The sequence below is a fragment of the Globicephala melas genome, chromosome 17, assembly GCF_963455315.2.
Source record: "Globicephala melas chromosome 17, mGloMel1.2, whole genome shotgun sequence".
Taxonomy (NCBI): domain Eukaryota; kingdom Metazoa; phylum Chordata; class Mammalia; order Artiodactyla; family Delphinidae; genus Globicephala; species Globicephala melas.
Window position 1 is genome coordinate 49,044,930 of NC_083330.1, and position 22,758 is coordinate 49,067,687.

Genomic DNA, 22,758 nt, shown 5'->3' on the forward strand with positions numbered 1-22,758 from the left:
AAAGCCATTTGATTTGATGTGGTAATAAAGAGGAAACCACTCTGTAAAACTCAAAATATTCTGATATCTTCTTGATCATTCTCTTTGCTCACATTTATTTTGAATCTTTGGCATAAAAATGTTCTTTCTATCCTTAATGCATTTTATTCTTCACTTTATGCCTATTATTTCTTATAATGCCTTTAGTGGAATTAGAGTATATGTGTACCTCATTACCTGCACAATACATCATTTAAACAAAATCCAATGGTCTCACCCAGTTTGAAATTATCCTATAATGTTTAGTATCACCTTTGAGCTCCAAGCTCTCTTTTCTGTAGGCAAAGCAATGTGATTCACTTATGTACACGCAATAGTGTTTATGGTCAAAAACGCTTAATCGTTTTCCTTTCCTATTCCAAGTATTTTTTATAGGTTTACTGTCTTAAGTATGGGATATATAAGAACATACTTTTATTGTATGGTAGATTGCTTAAACGGATATTCATGGAATTTTAACATCTTAAAGATGCAAAAGTACCTGTATTTATGGACTAGGTTATGAAAACACTTCTTTTGCTTAAGTCAAATCACTTTACAAAAATTCTTTAATGCTATATAACTAAATGACAAAGTAATTTCAACTAAATGAACGTATGAGAATATAGTATTCCTTTCAGCTGGATTTGAAGCCTAGAATCTTATTCATGAATAAAATGATTAAAAGAATTATTTTGTTAAAGTATAATCCCAATAATCCACTGTTTTGTTCAAGTATTATTCACTTTTTTTTTTTTTTTTTTGCGGTACGCGGGCCTCTCACTGCTGTGGCCTCTCCCGTTGCGGAGCACAGGCTCCGGACGCGCAGGCTCAGTGGCCATGGCTCACGGGCCCAGCCCCTCCGCGGCATGTGGGATCTTCCCGGACCGGGGCATGAACCTGTGTCCCCTGCATCAGCAGGCGGACTCTCAACCACTGTGCCACCAGGGAAGCCCTATTCACATTTTTAATGAATCCGCCAAGGGAAGGGTCTTGTATTGAATTCACATGCCATTTCCCCTAACATTTTGCTAAAAGAGTAACCTAAAGAGTACAGTTGTGCATTTGCTTATAACTTACAATCCTGGCTGGGCATTCAGGGAAAGTCAAATCATTCCATATATTTTGAAACATTTCTATAGCCATGAAGACATACTCTTTTTCCCTTTTGACAAAGGGGCAGAATGTGGCTCTTAGTAATGCTAGAATTTTGGCTGAAAGCTATAAATTCATACTTCAGTGTGGAGATTGATACTGGGATTAGTATAAAGATTGTGAATTATCACAATAAACAGAAAATTTAAACTTGCCTGAAGATCATAAAGATATTTCCTCTGGAACGTTTGCACTGATAAGCAATGAATTGTTTAAATGTCACTTAAGAGAATAACAAGCCCAGTAACAAGGCCTTTGAAAAACTCTGCATCATAAAAATGCAAACAGAGACTTCCCTGTGGCGCAGTGGTTAAGAATCTGCCTGCCAGTGCAGGGGACACGGGTTTGATTCCTGGTCTGGGAGGATCCCACATGCCGCAGAGCAACTAAGCCTGTGCGCCACAACTACTGAGCCTGCACTCTAGAGCCCGTGCTGCAACTACTGAAGCCTGAGCACCTAGGGCCTGTGCTCTGCAAGAAGAGAAGCCACCACAATGAGAAGCCCACGCACTGCAACAAAGAGTAGCGCCTGCTCAACGCAACTAGAGAAAGCCTGCACAGGAAGGAAGACCCAATGCAGCCATAAATAAATAAATAAATAAAATTTTAAAAAAATACAAACATAGCAGGCTTTTTTTGTGTGCATTTTTCAACTCAGTAAACTTTACTGAGTACCTCAAGGTGCATATCCTTGAAGAAATAAGTAAAATAGTTATAAGATGCAAATAAAAGTAAAAGGTGCCAGAATACCAAAGTGAATGTCAGAGTGATTATTGTAATTTTGAATGGTCACTATGAATTTTTTTGTGTTCAAATATTTTATTTTTATAAACATCTAGGTTTAAAGTCAGAAAAATTCAACTCTTTAAGATTTTTTTTTTTTTTACAAATCCACATTTAATATAAGCTTATTAAAATCCAAGTTGATAGTGATTGCAGGTAAAGTACATTAAGAAAAGATTATGCTTTTTAACAATATTGCCAGCACCTTAGGAAATTTTTCTGAACTTTAAGGACTAAAAACAAGGCTCTCTCAAAGACAGACTTCCCTGGTGGTGCAGTGGTTAAGAATCCACCTGCCAATGCAGGGGACACGGGTTCGAGCCCTGGTCCGGGAAGACCCCACATGCCGCAGAGCAACTAAGCCTATGCACCACAACTGCTGAGCCTGTGCTGTAGAGCCCTCAAGCCACAACTACTGAGCCTGTGTACCACAACTACTGAAGCCTGCGCGCCTAGAGCCTGTGCTCTGCAACAAGAGAAGCCACCAAAACGAGAAGCCTGCACACTGCAAAGAAGAGTAGCCCCAGCTCACTGCAACTAGGGGAAGCCCACACGCAGCAACGAAGACCCAATGCAGCCATAAATAAATAGATAGATAGATAGATAGATGAAAAAAACAAGAACAAAAAAAAATTCTCTCAAAGAAAAATGAACCAGACAGAGTTAATTCAAGACTATTGCAATAGGGAAGAAAGACTGAACTCAACTCTGCTGAAACAGAAGTCAGGAAGGTTTTTAAGTGCTGGGATGAGCTAGTAGAAAAATACTGGAAGATATTAGGGGGAGGTTGGTCAATGTGATTAGGCATCTGTCTTTGCTGATTGGTACATATGGAAGTTAGGCTCCTGTCCTCCCACAGAGAGTGGGCAATAGAGTGCTATCTCCCTTTACATTTACATTTCAAAGGGATGGCTCTCAGGTCCTGGAGAAGAACATTCCTGGGTTGTAAAACTGGCCAGAGGCTGGAAGAAGGGCAGAGAGTGAATTTACGATGGCAGTTTTCCTAAGGTGAATGCTCTAAGAAAGGGGATGTCAGCGGCCCACAGTCAAGAAAAAGCCTGTCTAAAGTTTAGTCAGGCTGAAGGGAATGATAAGAGGCTGTCTTGGTCGACTCTTCACTTACATTAAGTAGTACCATGTACACTGACAATATTTGACCATTTTTGACCTACAAAAACAACAGTTTCATATGGCTTGATCAAAGATCCTGGATCAAATTTCTTTGCTTGTTATTTCCTAATTTTGCAGAAGCAAACATATCTGGAACTGTGGTCTTTGTTATGCCCTTTCTCACTCTAAAACAGAGTTGGGGATGGTTTTATATGTATTTACATAAATATAGTGTGTATACGTGTGTATGTTTATCAAAAAGAGGTTAAAGATTAAAGTTGGCAAAAAATGCAAAAATGGATTAGCACTAAAAAAGCAGACCTCAAGGCCTTATGTAGTTCTTAAGGAAATATCATAAATTTGTTTCAAAGCTTCCCATAAGTTAAAGCAAGGAAATAAGCATAAGTTGCAATAATGCACCCCTGTTGTTGAATAGGGTTCAAGCAAACCAGATTGAAGCAAACCAGACGTTTAGGACAATGGTTTTCCCGATGTTGAGATCTCGCACATTTTTCCACTGAGTACTTGTGAGGGCAATATTTTTGTGTTGGCTAATGTTTCACCTAATAGCTGATAGCTATTAGCTGATACCTAATAGCTGATATCACAGGCCTGGATTTTGCTTGTTTACTTATTATTTTCTTCAGTGATGTCCCTCAGTGCAAACTCTTGGCCAAACACCAAAGTATAATTCAGTAAAAGTAATTTAGTTAGGTATTAAAATAATAACATCCAGACATACATTTCTCTAAAGATAGAATTAAGAATATCTAGAAGGATGAATTGTGTCAGACAGTATTACATACTTTTGGGGGGGGAGGGGAGGGGTGGTAACCAAACGCTTGATAAGAATCAGGTAATACAGATTGTGAGAGTTTGCAGTTACCAGTTTGGGGAGCAGAATTTGGAGTTCCCATAGCCTTAATAGATGTAAGCCCATATGTGTTAACAATTACCCAAGGGCAGGATGGACTTGAAAGCTTCTTGGACTGTAAGATGCTTTAAGATAACGGACTTTCTAGCTGCTTACGCCACAAGCAGGCAGGGTCTATTAAAATTAGAATCCATTAGAATTATGGTACTTTCTCTATTCCCCTATAGCTTCTTGTATGCCTTTGAACGTACACAACGATTTTCAGCATGCATTTTATTTTGTTTTATTTTTTACGTGATGGCATCTGTGTTAGACAGTGAATTCTTTGTGAGCAAAGGCTATGTTTTATTCATCTTTGTGTCCTTAGTACTTAGTTAGGGCCTTGTAAATAGTGGGGAACAAAAAACATTTTGTTGATTCTAGGAATGACTTAAGAAAACTGAAGAAGTTTGATATTTAAAATTACATATCAAATATGTAAAATTACCAGTGAACAATGGATCAATTCCACTTCCCCTCTGTCCCATGTTTGTCACTTTGCAGTAGGTGCAGCATCATAAAATATTGGGGGTAAAGGTCACAGAGTCTCAATCATGATGGCAGACAGTGCTAGTTTTCTCCCAAGACCCACTTCCCCCCTCTTCCTTTCTAATAGGCACCTTGGTTTTTGGTTGGACAGATGGCTGCCTAGGATAATGGCTGCATTTTCCAGTCTCCCTTAGAATAGGAGTGGTCATGTGGCTACACTCCAGTGAATGAAATGAAAGTAGAAATTTCATGCGTCAATTTTACGGTGCATCCTTCTTTCCCTCTTCCTATTTTCTGCTGGCTGGATGCAGACACACTTCCTGGACTCAGCAGCTACTTGGAGCATGATGGGGAACCACTTGTTGAGATTGATGAGACAACAGAAAAGGAGCCTACATCTCTGGTGTCCGCGGAGTTGCTATATGCACCTTGGACTTGTTAAGACTCAAGATTTGTTTTTGAAACTTGCAGCCAAACCTAGTGGTAGTAGTGTGGGGCATGTTTTCTTTAGAAATCCTTCCCAAATCTCTTGAATGGGTTGGAAGCCCCTCTTCTGTGCTCCCATGTACTCTGTGTAAACCTTTCTTATCCTATTTCATTACAAGTATCTTTTTTACATAAAACTTTTTTTGAGGGCAGGAACAATGTCTTATTCATGTGCCATTTATCTTTATCCCTGAGCTGTACCTAGGATAGACTAAATGCACATAGTATATATTCAATGAATGTTTGTTAACACTACTGGATTAATGACCTGAACTAATGAAAGTGCCTAAAATAGTATCATGGAATTGATTGCACCCTCAGAAAATTTTTGGTTCAAGATCATAGAACACTGTACACAGTATATGCTGCAAAAAAAGTGTGTGGAACTGTTTGTTATGTAAAATCACACTGCTTATCTCCCATGTGTTACTCATTATAAATTTTCATTTGCTCGGATGTAGTAATGAATGATTTTTTATTAAAGCTTTGGATAGGACAACAGTTTGTGCCAAGGAGCTTTTTTTTTTCCAGTATCTGCTACTGACTAATCAAGATGTTGATCTGATCTTTTTATCACAAGTATATAAAACTGATTTAGAAAGCATAATTGATTGACCCTATGGGGAAAAAGTTCAGTGCCTCTAAAAATTATATTCTCTTCCCTCCTTGTATTCTCTCCTTCAGGGAATTAACATTTTATTAACCTTTCAATTTATTTTCAAGAAAAAGCATTCAGCTCATCACAAACTTGATTTAATTTTCTTTGGTTTATGACATGTCTTATATTTTAAGAAAAAAATTCATATTTTCTTTTGTGTGACTTATACCATGACAAAACTATTGACCTGGATGAAATAAATCTGTGAAAAGTTACATAGATCAGGTACTAAAGATATCATTTTCTTCCTTTTCTTTCCAGGTCTTCTCAGACTGTGAGTAGCTAAGTGGTTTGTGCATCGTTGCGGTAGCCAAGCTAAAATTCCTGGTGGCCTTGTCCGCTTGATCTACTCATTCCCTACTCTGAAACCAAGAGAAGACTGTGCCACAAGAGTCCTCCAGAAATTGCTACAATGTCTGTATCTAATTTATCATGGTAAGTGAATGACTTCCTAACTTTAAATGCAAATACACGTATATCATGAAGCAATATTTTATAAGTTGTATGGTCAGAACTAAAACAGGGAGAGAACTTAAAAATCTGTTTTCAAGAAATTGTTGTCCTATGTTAGGGTGAGGAAGGCAACCTAGAATCAAAAGTCTGGCACTTTCAGTGGTGTCTGGGGACTCTGGAAAGGGTTCAAGCCTCCCACTGAATCCGCGTGATATCCACTGCCTTTCTTTTCCGCACACTCTGGGAGAGAGAGGGATAGGAATATAATATCCTTTCAACATTCATATCCTCTGTGATATGCCCAGATTCAGGACTAACAAGCTGTAAGCGTGGCTCTAAGGGTAGGATAGACATTTTCTCATCAATACTTTTCTTCAGACTTCCTATTTCAACAGACCTACCCAAATTAAACTGAGTAGAACTCAAATATGGAAGAGAAATTTCCTTTATAGATTGATACCTCTAAACAGCTGGCATTCTGAATAATCTCTGACTTACACTTCATGTTTAAAAGCTGTTCGTGGTTTTAAAAAAGCATGAAGATATTTTTCTGGCAAATAATCAACAACTTTTCCTTGGCAATGAAGAGCAGTACTAGCAGGGATGAATTTTAAGCCATTTTATTGAACCTTGGATTTTTTTCTGTATATAAAGAGCTGAACAAGTGATATTATACAAATTCACGGTATTCAATATGTGAATGTCAGAAAAACCTGGTAATCTTTTCTGTTTCCTTAAGAGCCCATCTTATCCTTGTCTTCAATTTGTACTGGAACCATAGATAGCATCAGATTAAAGACTAGTTTCTGCAGTGTAATTCCATGCATTTAGTTTTAGTTAAGTAAACAATTTCTTTAGGGCAGAGGATGGAATCATCTGTTTAGATTTAGAGTAGTATTTCTGAGGGACCCATTTTTATGGATGCCTTAGACTGTATCCTTGGGTCCCTACTGGGTGCTAAGGATCTCAGTTTGGAAAAAAAAAATAATTGAAGAAGCTGAAATATATTCTGTAAAAATAAATGAAAAAAACATTTAAGTTATGAATTATTACTGCAAAATGTTTCCTTTTATATTATTATGAAAATAAAATTATCGTTAAAATTTAAAAACTAAACTATTTCTGTAAAACTTGTGAACCCATTCAAACCCCTAAAAGAATTATACGCCTGGCAGACGTGTGTGTTGGAGGTGAATCCTCACAAGGAAGACTGCATACCAAAGAAGAAAAAGAAAGAGAAGGAGGAAGGGGAGGGGACAGAAGAGGAGAAGAAAGAGGAGGGGGAGGGGGAGGGAGAGGGTTGGGGGAAGAGAAGATGAGTAAGAAGCAGGAGAGGGAGAGGGAGATTAAAACACACATGTGATTGCCATAGCTCAAGGTGGGCTGTGGTGTGGCCTGGTTCACAGAGTCAGGACAAGGCTGACACAGGAGCCTGTCCTTGGTTTGTACCTCAATGAACAGATACCTTGATGTGAGTGAACGCCACACAAAGAGAAAGATTGTATCTTGTGGTTCCAGTCCAATTGTCCAGCCTGGCTCTTAGAATTTAGTGGATGTTCTATAAACTTGTGCTGTGTGAATGAGTGAAAAAAAATGCAAAGCAGGTAATTCAATGGGAAATTAATGTTTTTATTCGAGAAGAGAATTAAAAGTTAAAAAGTAAAAATTATGAGAGTATCTTATAGATTTCATATATCTTAAATTTGTTAGAATTCTTTCCATGTTAAAGGTTCAGATTTTACAGAGATAATTCTTGGATATTTTCATTCGATGGTATCCTTAATTCTGGCCACAACTGATGTTCCATGTTAGATTTCCATATAGGGAGCTCTTAGTTTGTTTGACCAGTGTCATCCCTTCATACAACTGTGTGCCATTTGGCACTTCCATTCTCCCTCTTAGAATTTGGGCTCCCCACATACCGGCAAGAACGAAGTATAGAAAGGAAATCTAAGATATGCAAAACAAATCATTGATTTATTTCACTTACACCCAGTTTAGAAATCATTAATCTTCTTTTTTCACATTAACCTTTGTAATTCTTCTTTATTTCCTAACATTTCTCATCTACAATTTGGGAAACATTATCTTATAAATATTTGAATACAGATGCATGGTAACTCATCAATTCTCTGTGAGAATTTCTCACAGATCTACATTAATTTAGTGAAATTATTATAGTCTAGGGTCTGGCTCTCTGTTTTGAAATCCAGAAACTAAGATGTGAAAATACTGACATTGGAAAATAAACTGGGTTGCCAGACTACTAATTTAAATAAAATATGTAGGTAGTTTTTAAGTTTGCGGGATGCTTGCTTTGGCCTGACCAGTGCATCCTCTAACTGTTACAGCAAACTATCTGAGAATCTAAATCAGAAGTTTGGCTGATGTCACGTTGTCATGGCAAGGAGAGTTATACGCTTCCGGAGTTCAAAGGAAACAGGATAGGCTGCGCCTGGCAGGATTACCTGTCAATAAGGGATGTATCTGCCACATGCCACCATCTGTTTCTCAGGGCAGCTTCTTCGTGGCGAGGAGTTAGAGGAGCACTGTCAGTGTTTGTCACTCTGATTCTTCTGTTCCATGTCTGCCAGACTCTCCTCAGCTTGGCTTTCTCATTAATGTTAGCACCGCCTTTATAGTCAAAACTTACTTCAATCTGTGAATAGTTTGCTCTGCCTACCATGATTTTGTACATACCTGACCATAACCGTGTGTTGATTTTAAAATTTAACTCTGAGGCTTAATGGGAGAAGGGATGCCTAATTGTGATCCCCACACATAACCTAGGAATTTAGAAAATATAGGTTAAGATACTTACATTCATATTTACAACTATCCAAGCAATCCTCCCAGCTTTGAAATACCAGTATAAGAAAATTGTCTTTTTACATATTAAAACCAAAAAAACTTCTTGCTCTAGAAGTTATGTGTATGACCCCTGAAAAAATATAAAATAACTTGGCCCTTTCATGCAGAATCTCAGAAAGAAATACAATCTAGGAAAGTTCCAAATTTCTGGGAAATTATGAAGTGTTAATCAGGTAAGGAGGTTGGTGGGAATTGATTACGAGTCACACAGGGACACAAAACGGGTGTTTCATGAATCTTTGTCTTTAGTAAATAATTACCAGAGGGAGACAATGATTGAGTTGACGTTGGTTAAGATGGAGACAGAGGGATGTACAGAATCCATTGCAGACGTCCACAGCCAGGTGAGAGGTTCGAGGCTATGATCTGAGGGAAAGAATGGTTGCTGGTAGCAGAGATAATTAGCAGGGGACATGAGGAGGTACAAAGAGTTGAGAAAGGATCCTATGTCTATAGCACAAAGAGGGAAGAGCGATGATGCCGAGAAGCGCTTGGAAGAAATTTCAGTGCTTTCCTTTTCTGATAATCATCCTCAATCCCTCCTTTTAAAAATGTTTTTATAAGATGTATATGTACATATATAATATATATAAACATTTTATATGTACATATATGTAATGTTTTAAAATATACACTTTTTACAACATGCAATCTAAGTAAATATTATCAAGAGTGAACATTTACATGGCATTTACCATGTACTAGGCACTTTTTTTTAGATACTTTGTCCATATACTCCTCACAACAACCTTCTTAGGAATGTAATATTGTTATTTGCATTTCCACAAATGGAAAAGTTAGGCGCAGAAAGTTAAGTAATTTGCCCAATATGATACAGCCACTGAGTAGAGAGTTAGGAGATGAAGGCCGCCAGCCATTTAGTGCTCCTAACCACTACACTACCCCTGTAAAACCAAAAACTCTCGGTGTGAAAACAATATCCCTGCTCTGCGCGTGTGGCTTCAAAGCAAGCGCCCTAGTTCCCATTTCCAACCAGAATGCTTCCCTTAATTTCCTCCAATAGGGATATCCTGGCATCTGTCCTGGAAGGAAGGGAGTGTGCGGACCAGGAACCCTAGCAGGCATTAGCAAGGCAGGATGTGGAATGAGCCCCCTGATTTCTGAGGGGCGGTAAGGAGGTTGTTGCTAGCAGAAACTTAGTTCCAAAATTCCGTAAAGTGAGCTAACTACTAAATATACTACTAAATGTAAATCTTAGTTCCACTTGTTATGTTACAGGGTAGAAATTGTCAGGTTTTCAGCGTAATACCAAAGAAGCACAACAGAGAGATGCCAGCTCTTTGCTGTAGTTCAACTGAAGTGGCTCTTCAAGTGCGCGTCTCATAGAGACCCTCCACTGCTAAATCCAGTACTTCCTGCCTCCCCAGACCATCTTACACCCTCAGCTTCCATTATTTTAGTGTTACTGTACATATGTAGGTCAGCATTTAGAGAGAGATTCTAGTAGTGGCTCAACTTACTTTGCCAAATGACATCTCTTTGACCCCAAATTATTTTTCATTGTGATATCTGCACACACTTCAGCTTTTGCCCTATGGTGTCTTAAAGACATTATGGCACCTGACAGAGGTGAAGGTAATTCAACTAGAGCCAGGTAGGGGAGGAAGAGGATAGTGGATGAAAGCAAGAAGCCAAACAGGCAGTCAAAATCAGTTGAGCATCTGTAATGTGCCATATGCTAAACACAGAGCGGTGTTGGTGGAAAGTAATAACTGCTCTTTTAGGAGCTTATAGTTTGGCTAGGAAGACTAAGTGAGGTTGACCCTTGAACAACGTGGGTTTTAACTGCACAGGTTCGCTTATATGGGAATTTTTTTCAATAAATACAGTTGGCCCTCAGTATCTGCATATGTGGAAACTGTACTGGACTCGAGCTTGGTGGATTTTGATATCCTTGGCAGGTCCTGGAATCAGTCCCCTGCAGATAGCGAGGGCGATGACTGTAATCAAATAACTGATTTAATGTGATAAGCGCTCTAAGAGGATGTCCAGGGTGTTTTGAAAATCAAAATGGATATTTGTTTTTTCTGCTTGGGAAGAAATGCTTTATTTTTCAGAAATACAAATGCACCTCTTGCATTTGTTTCTAAAAATTAAGAAATATGCTAGTTACAAAGAGTTAAACGCTCTACAATTATAAAGCAGAAATAAAAAATGAACGAAATCCTGTCATTCATAGAAAGCCACTGTTATAAATGTGAGATATATTCTTTTCTACATATACTCACATCTTTTTGCAAAAATGGACTCAAACCATGCATGATATTTTGCCATCTTCTGTTTTCACTGAACAGTTTCTACAGCCATCTCTCTATTTGAAGGGTATAAAGTGACATCATCACGTGTAAAGTCTGGTGACACTGTATGGCAGTACTGTTATTTATTTCAGCCATCCAGATTGGACCTTCATATGTTTTCTAATTTTTGTTTTTACTATTGTAAATATTGATACTTCTCGTGAGATGAAAAATTTTCAAACATTGCTGGGTCACAAGGTACTGTGCCATTCAGAGTACCTGGCAAGGCCCTATCTTGTTGCAGCTCCTGGAATTGCAGACATCAAGGCTCTGGAGAAAATATGGGATTTCTGAGAAAGTGTCTTGTCAACTCATCTCCTTTTTTATTTTAGAAAAGGACCCATCATGTATGCTAACCCTTTCACCAGATGTTTAACCTCACTAACATTGAAAATGTGCTGATAATTGTCAAAGAAATATTTTCTTATATTTGACTAATAGAATTTTATCAAAAGTCAACAAAATATTCTATCACGCATACCCATAGGTTGGAAATATAACAAAAGTCTGAATTCTGTAAGTTATTGAGATATTGACTAAATTTAGAAGCAGTGAATGGTTTTTATTGAATATGCCTGTAGTATAAAATGCTATTATGAATGTGGGGAAGTTCAGTAATGCTGTAATAGGAGATTAAAACTAATTTGAATTATCTTCTTTATCCAAATATAGTGTGTTAGAATCCTAGAATTGAAAAAGATGCAAAATTTGGTTTGTCAGATTATTCACATTATTTATAATATTTTTATCTAAGTTCTTCTTTAATGAATAAATGAAGAAATGTATCATTCCATATCATTCTTTGGCACCTGCATTTAGGAGAAAAAAAAAATTCTGGAGAGATGGAGCAGCCTGTTTATTCTAAGGAAGGGGGAGAAGGAGAAGAATCAGGATCTTTCCTCAAATTGGGAGATTGGGATTGACACATATATGCTATTGATACTATGTGTAAAATAGACAACTGCTGGGAACATACTGCATAGCACAGGGAACTCTACTTAATGCACTGTAGTGTCCTAAATGGAGGGGATATATATATATATATGTATGGCTGATTCATTTTGCTGTGTAGTGGAAGCTAACACAACATTGTAAAGCAACTATACTCCGATAAAAATTAATTAAAAAAAGAAGTAAATATTAAAAAAATTGCCTTAGCCACTCTACTGCAAACTACTTGTCCTATTTACACTGTTAAATGGTAGGCTCTCAGGGACAGGATCTGCAGTGGCAGAGGAAGCAGAGATTTGAATTGTCTCTATTTCTGGAGGGATCAGAACCCACAGGGGGGAAAAATGTGGTTAAGTAGAGATTGCAAGGGGAGTTTTGATCCTGAGTTTTACAGTAAAGGTTAAAAGTCAATTGTCAACAGCCTACTATTGGAGAAGAGGGAAAAAATAAAAAGGTTACCCATAAATATAAAGCCAACACTTTGAACTGAAAAAAAGATGAGAGCTTCTGAGTGATAGGACAGGCTTAGCTGGTTAGGTACTGTGAGTATTTCTCAGTGTGGTAAGTGCATGTTGAATCAATGACTAGTATATTAAGGTACTGGGAAGAGAGAGTATATGTGTGTGTGTATATATATATATATATATATATATATACACACACACACACACACACACATATATATATATACACACACACACATTCTTTTTCATATTCTTTTCCATTATGCTTTATCACAGGATATTGAATACAGTTCCCTGTGATATACAGTAGGACTTTGTTGTTTATCCATTCTATATATAATGCATCTGCTCATCCCAAACTCCCAGCCCTTCCCTCCCCCAACCGCCCACTCCCCACAACCATAAATTTGTTCTCTCTGTGCGTCTGTTTCTGTTTCTTAGATAAGTTCATTTGTGTCATGTTTTAGATTCCACATATAAGTGATATAGTATGGTATTTGTCTTTCTCCTTCTGACTTACTTCACTTAGTATGATACTCTCTAGGTCCATCCATGTTGCTGCAAATGGCATTATTTCATTCTTTTGTATGGCTGAGTAGTATTCCATTGTATATAGGTACATCTTCTTTATCCACTCCTCTGTCGATGGACATTTAGGTTGTTTCCATGTCTTGGCTATTGTGAGTGGTGGAGTTCAGCTTGATTTTAAAACTATTCCAGTTCAACTGAGAAAAAAAAAAAATCAAACACTTTTCAGGTCAATTGGATTGTCATTAAAAGAGTTAGATTTATTCATTTATACTTGTTTTTATGGTTTTTTTTCTAAAGAATAGGTTTATTGTTATGAGTTGTATAGGAATCTAAAAATAATTCCTGTACAGAGATAAATTAGTATATTTTAATTGCATTATTTTTATGTAAATTAGAATTTTTTATGGTTATATTCATGCATTTCTTCATTCAACAAATATTTTGAGTGCCTACAATGTGCAATTTTCAGTGCTGTGGATAGAATAATAAATGAAACAAGCCCCTACTCTCATTAAAATTACATTCTAGTGCTGAAGACAAATAAACAAATTAACAGATATGTTTTATAATATCAGATAGTGGTAAGGATTTTTTTTTGATTTGTATGTGTTTTATTCTATATTAGTCTCTTAAATAGAAAACAAAAAGTGGAGCTACAAACCTCAGTTACGATAGCACTAGCTTTTCTCATCGCCCGTCTATCTACTTTTACCAGAGGTCTTTGTTTCTTCATAAGGCTCTGAGTTACTGTCCAGGGTCCTTGACTCCGACCTGAAGAACTCCCTGTGGCAGGCAGGTCTGGTGGTTAAGAACTCTCTCGACTCTTGATTAACTGGGAATGTCTTGATTTCTCCCTCATTTTCAAAGGAAAGTTTTGCTAGATATAGGATTCTTGGTTGGCGGTTTCTTTCCTTCAACACTTGAAGTACATTGAGCCGTGCCATCTGGCCTCCGAGGCTCCTGATGAGAAATCTGCTCACGACCTTCCTGGCAAATCTTCTCTCAGCTTCATAGACTTTCATAATGTACCTTATCGTGTCTTACGCAACAGAACATTTTGTATAGTATCGTGAAGTCAGTTAAGTTGTAACATTATTTTGAGACCAGAATTTAAGGAAAAGGAATTGAATATTTCAAGTGTAGACATTATGAGGTCTTCAAAACTATTACACATTTTCAAACTAGAAATAAAAAGACCACTGAAGTATCCTACAGATTTTAATTTATAACAAAAGTGAATACCGATATCTAATAACACACGTACAGAAAAATTTCTTTGGGATCCTTTTTCCTAAGTGTAAAGGGGCCTTGAACTCAAAAAGTGAGAAAACCACTGGGGTTTATCCCCAGCGGTGATGGGTCCATTTCTTGCTCTGACCTCAGAATGCCCCACTGTGATGTAATTCACAAGAACCCAGCTAGGCAGGTATTTAGTCCTTAGAGCCCGGGAAGCTGCTTTTGGTGACCTGACGGCCTTGGACCCACAGTTAGCTTGTTTTTTCCTTGTTTCTGCCATTTTGTTGATTTTTTTTACTCTTTTCTCTACCCTTTTTTATTTTTCTCATTTTTCTTTGTTCTTTGCCTTTTTCTCATTTTTCTTTATTTTTCTCTCTTTATCATTTCTTTTAGTTTTAAATTTGTTCTTCTCAATATTTTGGTGTTTCCTTTCCATTTCTTCTGCTTTCCTTTGTTCCTTTGTTCTTTTTCTCATTTTTATCTTAATTTTAGTTAGTATTGCCAGATTAGTACAGTTAGCATAGTCAGTATTGTTGGTATAGTTAGCGTAGTTGGTATAGTTAATACTTTATTAGCATAGGTAGTGTAGTTAGTACTAGTTAGCGCTGTTGGTACAGTTAGCATACTTAGCATTGTTAGTACAGTTAGCATTGTTAGTTAGCATAGTTAGCATTTCTAGTTAGTGCCGTCAGTCAGTGTAGTTAGCAGGTCACCATGATGGAGGGCCTCACAGCCAGCTCTGCTGACAAGGAGGCTCATATTGATGATTACGAGATCCTCCACACCATTGGTGAAGGCACCTTCGCTAAAGTGAAGCTGGCCCGGCACATTCTGACCGGGACACAGGTGGCTGTCAAGGTCATTAAGAAAAGGCGTCAGAGCTTATCAACTTTCCAGGAACATTTCCGGGAAGTGCGCAACCTGAAGGCTCTGAATCACCCCAATATTGTAAAACTGCTGGGGGTGATTGACACGGAGGAGACATTGTTCCTTGTGATGGAGTACCTCAGTGGGGGGGATATGTTCAGCTATTTAGTGAACCATGGCCGTATGACAGAGGCGGAGGCCCGAGGCCCGTTCCAGCAGCTGGTCTCCGCCCTGCAGCACTGCCACGAGAGGGGCATCGTGCACCGGGACCTGAAGCCACCGAATATCCTCTTTGATTCTAACATGAATCTAAAACTGACAGACTTTGGCTTCAGCAACAAGTTTGATGACACTGCCAAACTGGACACGATCTGCGGCACACTCCCGTATGCTGCCCCAGAACTCTTGCTGGGGCAGAGCTACAGCGGCCCTGCGTTGGACGTGTGGAGCCTGGGAGTAGTGCTCTACACCATGGTAACTGCATGCCGGCCCTTTGTGGGAAAAGACGCCCACGAGCTGCGGAAGCGAATCCTACAAGGGCAGTACCCCATCCCACCTTACCTGTCTTTGGAGATAAGGGGTCTATTACAAAAAATGATTGCCCTCAACCCCAGTGACAGAGGCACCTTACCTGACCTCATGAGACACCCATGGGTGAACATGGGCCAGAAGGAGCCACTCCAGCCACCCTGGGAAGAGGACCCAGAGGTGACAATGGTGAGGACTCTGGGCATGACTCGCGATCAGGTCCAGGACCCAGGAACAGGCAGTGTGAGCTCCATGAAACAAATGGTGGGGTCCTCCATCATAACTGTGAGGCCCTTGCCTTCCAGGGACCTCAGTGGCAGTGAACGTGAGCCTTCTTCAAGCTCTGAGTTGTCCAGCCTGATAATCAGATGGCTCAACCAGGGAGAAAATCTGCAGCTGCAGGAAGACCAGCAGGCAGGGCAGAAGACCAGTGAGCCTGCCTGGCCCCCTCCCAGCCTGCAGTCGACGACTGCCACCCCCAGCCTGCAGTCGATGACTGCCACCCCCAGCTCAGCCCACCAGTGTGGCCCTGGGACATCCCTCTCCACCAGCAGCAGGATTGGAGCCCTAGAGGGAACCAGCTGCCCCCCGGGGGTGTCCAACACTGGAAGGTCCTCCCACGCTGAGCAGCCTGAGAGTATGTCCTCATCCACTCCCTCTGGCCACAGCCAGAAAAAGCAAGGGGTGGCTAGGAGAATCTGGAAGTTTACATTAAAACGCCTTTGTTGCAAGCTACCCTGCGAGGCGTGTTATAATAAAGTGAGCCCATCTGAACCCTGTGAATGACCGAGGCAGAAGGTCAGGCCACCACGCTCCCTGGGACCCAGTCCAGTGGAAGATTAGCGTGTTCTCTGCGCGGCCTTCAGAACCATCGTATCCAAGACCCTGACCACTCAGAGGATGGTCCGGAGCAGCCCAGGCAACTGAAAGAGAGACCACCGTGGCTGCAGGTCCACCCCTCAATCCCCACCTGCTTGAAACTTAAGAGAATGGACTGTCATTCCTGGGGCACGTCTCCCCTCCCCCACTCTTCTGTCTTCTGTGTTGGTGGGGGAGGGGGATAGTTCTTGTTCGAAGAACTCCTTGGTTCTTCCAATTCTAGTTAATAAACTTGATGCTCCAGAAAGATGTATCGCACTGTGCTTTGCATCGTCCCTGCACAGAATTGGGGCTGTGCATTTTCCAGTTAGACAAGCGTGTAGCCATGTAGTGCTTGGAGTTAATCAGAACAACTGAAGGGAAAAATGACCTAAGAGAATTAGCACAATGACTCCCAGCAGCAACAACTGCTGCACTGCAGGGCAGAAATGCAGGAAGTGTGAAGTACCTTCCTGCACTAACATTACCGAACATTTTCAGAAGGGCCGAGGGGAACTTTTGGTCCCTGCAGCCTGTGTTAATTACAACAGAGAGGCCCATGAAAAGATAAGAAGGTCCCGTGAACCAGCCTGTGTGCGGTGTGGTAAGGTCCCTGTGCAGCTGAGTTTCATGACTGTCGCGCAGCAGTTGGGCTCTCCTCTTCCCCTGTGCGGAAGGACCCTGATGCATGGGTTTATTTTATTTTTTTGATGTACACCATTTTAAAAGTCTTTATTGAATTTGTTACAATATTCCTTCCGTTTTATGTTTTGGTTTTTTTGGCCGCTTGGCACGTGGGATCTTGGTCCCTGACGAGGAATCCAACCCGCACCCCCTGCACTGGAAGGCAAAGTCTTCACCACCTGACCGCCAGGGAAGTCTCTTTTTTAATTTCATTGTTTTGATGCATGGGTTGGACCACGGGGACTGGATGATTATACTAGATGATCATACTCTCAAAACACTAGATTTGTCAGCGTTATCTGGTTCCCTGGTTCAATAAGCCCTTGAACACACGGGTGACTGGAGCAGGGGCTTCTTCCCAGAGGCCTCTCTCTGGGGGCACATGCTCTCGGAGGCATCACCTGCACAGTCCCATTGGCTCTCGTCTGCTTACAGGTCACTTGCCGACTGCGGAATCCTTCACCACAAGACACAGAGCACTCTGACCACGTGCCCATGAACCACCTAAGTACAGATACTCGAGGGGCAGTCCCAGATGTTACAGGGCTGGACCCAGCCATTGGCTTCTGGAGGTGCTCACAGAAGGCCTCACTCATTTCCTGCCCGTTGGCCATTACGCACTGGGGTCTCTGAACTCGGGCTCCCAAGTGGCCGCAAGTGGCACAACAATGTGTCCAGCGACCAAGCTCCCAGAAAGTCTCCAAAGCCCCACCCATCTATTGCACTTGTAAATACCACATTTCCCTGGTCTGGAGAGAAGTAAAGGTGAGAATCACCCGTGTCCTTTAAGCCAGTGCTCCAGTCATACACTTGCTCTCCTTGCTCAGAATTTGGATTCACTTGGGATTCAGTCTCTCTCTCTGCTCTTTCTTCTAGCACTTTAGAAGTAAAAAGAGTTCCCGTGAGTGCATTAATCTTTTGCATAATGTAGTGAAATGGCACTGGATTTCATAGTGATCCCTCGGACCTGTTCATCCTCTCTGCTGTCCATGTACCTTAACTTGCGTGCCAGGCGGCTGGAGATGATGCCATTGCTAGATATAAGACAGTCAGCCAGAGTAGCTTTTCCATGGTCAACATGAGCCAAAACACAGATATTCCTGATGTTAGCCGTGTTTTTCTGGAGTTGAATCATATTATCCAAACGATTGAGCACCATGGTCACTTATTTCCTGTGACGGCTGCCGCCGCCCAGCCAGCCCAGCGCGAATCACAGCGCCGACCACCCAGTCTCCTGTTTCTTCAGGGAGGCAGATCTTGTTCTCCCATCTCCTCGCTCAGCTGCCTTACGAATAAACCCTCTCTTTGCTGCAGACCTCGGGGTCTCACTGTTTTGACTTGCTGTGCATCTCGACTTCTTTGTTCTTCTCTTTGTTTCTGCCCATTGAACTTCTCCCATTGCTGGCCGTCTCCCGGGTGGGGATTACGGAAATCTGGTGGAGGAGCATACTGGCAGGGCTGCGGGTGGCCAGTTCCTGACTGGATGCCTTCTCTCTTCACTCGCCTTGAGGGGCCCACCTGCACAATTGTTCATATCCTGGCTTTGCCAAGCTCAGTTGAAATACAGCAGTGTCTTGTTTAATCCCAGCAGAACATCTGAGGACATTGTCTCAGAACTCCTCGTGGGTACATTTCCTCTGGGAGGGAGCTGTGAAGGAGGAAAGGTTTGCACACACTAGGAAGCCCCTTCGCGGGCGGAGACTGCGGGTGGCGGAGGGGGAGAGCTTCGAAGCCGCGGAGGAGAGCGCAGCAACAGGGGTGCGGAGGGCAAAGCGGAGAGATTCCCGCACGGAGGATCGGTGCCGACCGGCACTCACCAGCCCGAGAGGCTTGTCTGCTCACCCGCCGGGGCGGGCGGGGCTGCGAGCTGAGGTTCGGGCTTCGGAGGTCGGATCCCAGGGAGAGGACTCGCGGTGTGAACACACCCTGCAGGGGGTTAGTGAACCACGGCTAGCCGGGAGGGAGTCCGGGAAAAAGTCAGGACCCGCCGAAGAGGCAAGAGACTTTTTCTTCCCTCTTTGTTTCCTGATGCGCGAGGAGAGGGGATTAAGAGCGCTGCTTAAAGGAGCTCCATAGAGGGGTGCGAGCCGCGGCTAAAAGCGCGGACCCCAGAGACGGGCATGAGACGCTAAGGCTGCTGCTGCCGCCACCAAGAAGCCTGTGTGCGAGCACAGGTCACTATCCACACCTCCCTTCCGGGGAGCCTGTGCAGCCCGCCACTGCCAGGGTCTCGGGATCCAGGGACACCTTCCCCCAGTGGTAAGGATTTTGAAGAATAATCAGCAGAGTGAAAATATAGAGTGATGGCAGGCATGGGGAATTGGTGAAGAAAAGCCTCTCTGACAGGTGGCACTTAAGTAGAAAGGGAATGAGCTATACAGCTTCCAGAGGAAAGCCATTTCAGGCAGAGAAACAGAAGGACAAAGGCCCTGAGATGGAAATGTACCTGGTGTGTTTGAGGAATCATCAAGGAAGCTAGTTTGGTGGAAACAACCAATAGAGGGGAGAGTCCTAGGAACTGACTGAGCTTGGAGAGGTAGCAGGGACCATGTAGGTCACCAGAAAGACTGAATTATATTCTAAGTGTGATGGAAGACCTTGCCCTCACTTATCACATTATAGGCAAAAGTTCATATAAAATATAAATTTAGAGAAATTCAGTGTTGGGAAGAATTGAGTGTTGAAACCAGAGTCTTAATCTGATTTCTATTTAAAAGGACCTCTCTGTGATCTACAGATTTTATTAAAAGAGTTTATATTATGTTCTGAATATAAACATACAGCAGATATGATTAATGAGATGTAATAATGAAAGGTTTTGAATGAAAAACGTTTTTTCAGGAAAATAGCCTGTGTCTCCTTACTATCCATTTCAAAAGATCCAACAAATCTGATACATCTGCGTAATTAGGGCCATGATATAAAAGAGATTTCATCTACAGAAATATTCTATCTTGCATTAAGGAGCCTATCAGAAGAAGGTGAATGAATGCTTTGGTAAATTGTGGAAATTGAGAATATACTATCAATTATCAGACCTTTGGGTTCAAGATGGCGGAGTAGAAGGACGCGCACTCACTCGCTCTTGCAAGAGCACCAGAATCACAACTAACTGCTGAACAGTCATCGAAAGGAAGACACTGGAACTCACCAAAAAACACACCCCACATCCAAAGACAAAGGAGAAGCCACAGTGAGACGGTAGGAGGGGCGCAATCACAATAAAATCAAATCCCATAACCACTGTGACTCACAAACTGGAGAACAATTATACTACAAAAGTCCACCCACTGGAGTGAAGGCTCTGAGCCCCACGTCAGGCCTCCCAACCTGGGGGTCCGGCAACAGGAGGAGAAATTTCCAGAGAATCAGACTTGGAAGGCTAGCGGGATTTGATTGAAGAGCTTCAACAGGACTGGGGGGAAACAGAGACTCCACTCTTGGCGGGCACACACAAAGTAGTGAGTGCATCAGGACCCAGCGGGGAAGGAGCAGTGACCCCACAGGATACTGAACCAGACCTACCTGCTAGTGTTGGAGGGTCTCCTGCAGAGGCAGGGGGTGGCTGTGGCTCACCATGGGGACAAGGACACTGGCAGCAGAAGTTCTGGGAAGTACTCCTTGGCATCAGCCCTCCCAGAGTCCACCACCAAAGAGCCTGTAGCCTCCACTGCTGGGGCGCCTCAGGCCAAACAACCAACAGGGAGGGAACCCAGCCCCACCCATCAGCAGACAAGCAGATTAAAGTTTTACTGAGCTCTGCCCACCAGAGCAACACCCAGCTCTACCCAACACCAGTCCCTCCCATCAGGAAGCTTGCACAAGCCTCTTAGAAAGTCTCATCCACCAGAGGGCAGACAGCAGAAGCTAGAAGAACTACAATCCTGCAGCATGTGGAACGAAAACCACATTCACAGAGAGACAGACAAAATGAAAATGCAGAAGGCTATGTACCAGATGAAGGAAAAAGATAAAACCCCAGAAGAACAATTAAATGAAGTGGAGATAGGCAACCTTCCAGAAAAAGAATTCAGAATAATGATAGTGAAGATGATACAGGACCTTGGAAAAAGAACAGAGGCAAAGATCGAGAAGACGCAAGAAATGTTTAACAAAGACCTACAAGAATTAAAGAACAAACACCTAGAAGAATTAAAGAACAAGCAAACAGAGATGAACAACACAATAACTGAAATGAAAAATACACTGGAAGGAATCAATAGCAGAATAACTGAGGCAGAAGAAAGGATAATTGACCTGGAAGACAGAATGGTGGAATTCACTGCTGTGGAACAGAATAAAGAAAGAAGAATGAAAAGAAATGAAGACAGCCTAAGAGACCTCTGGGACAACATTAAATGCACCAACATTCGCATTATAGGGGTCCCAGAAGGAGAGGAGAAAGGACGCGAGAAAATATTTGAAGATTACAGTCAAGAACTTTCCTAACATGGGAAAGGAAATAGCCACCCACGTACAGGAAGCACGGAGAGTCCCAGGCAGGATAAACACAAGGAGAAACACACCAAGACACATAGTAATCAAATTGACAGAAATTAAAGACAAAGAAAAATTATTAAAAGCAACAAGGGAAAAACGACAATAACATACAAAGGAACTCTAATAAGGATAACAGCTGATTCCTCAGCAGAATCTGTACAAGCCAAAAGGGAGTGGCATGATATATTTAAACGAAAGAATCTACAACCAAGATTACTCTACCCGGCAAGGATCTCATTCAGCTTTCATGGAGAAATCAAAAGCTTTACAGATAAGCAAAAGCTAAGAGAATTCAGCACCACAAAACCAGCTCTACAACGAATGTTAAAGGAACTTCTCTAAGTGGGAAACACAAGAGAAGAAAAGGACCTACAAAAACAAACCCAAAACAATTATGAAAATGGTAATAGGCACCTACCTATTGATAATTACCTTAAATGTGAATGGATTAAATGCTCCAACCAAAAGACACAGGCTGGCTGAATGGATACAAAAACAAGACGCACATATATGCAGTCTACAGCAGACCCACTTCAGACCTAGGGACATATACAGACTGAAAGCGGGGGGATGGAAAAAGATATTCCATGCAAATGGAAATCAAAAGAAAGCTAGAGTAGCAATACTCATATCAGATAAAATAGACTTTAAAATAAAGAATGTTACAAGAGACAAGGAAGGACACTACATAATGTTCAAGGGATCAATCCAAGAAGAAGATATAACAATTATAAATACATATGCACCCAACATAAGAGCACCTCAATACATAAGGTAAATGCTAACAGCTATAAAGGAGGAAATGGACAGTAACACAATAGTAGTGGGGGACTTTAACACCTCACTTACACCAATGGACAGATCATCCAGGCAGAAAATTAATAA

The 22,758-nt window shown here is 41.3% G+C and overlaps 1 protein-coding gene across 2 annotated transcripts in view; it reads left to right on the forward strand.

The window, feature by feature from the left end:
* The window catches only part of OXR1 (oxidation resistance 1), a 451,238-nt gene that overhangs the window by 75,924 nt on the left and 352,556 nt on the right, over positions 1-22,758 (forward strand). For both annotated transcript variants that reach the window (XM_030863081.2, XM_030863084.2), the window contains exon 2: positions 5,874-6,047. In XM_030863081.2, coding sequence (XP_030718941.2) covers positions 6,025-6,047 — 23 coding nt within the window. In that variant the 5' untranslated portion in view covers positions 5,874-6,024. The remainder of the gene's footprint in view (positions 1-5,873; positions 6,048-22,758) is intronic.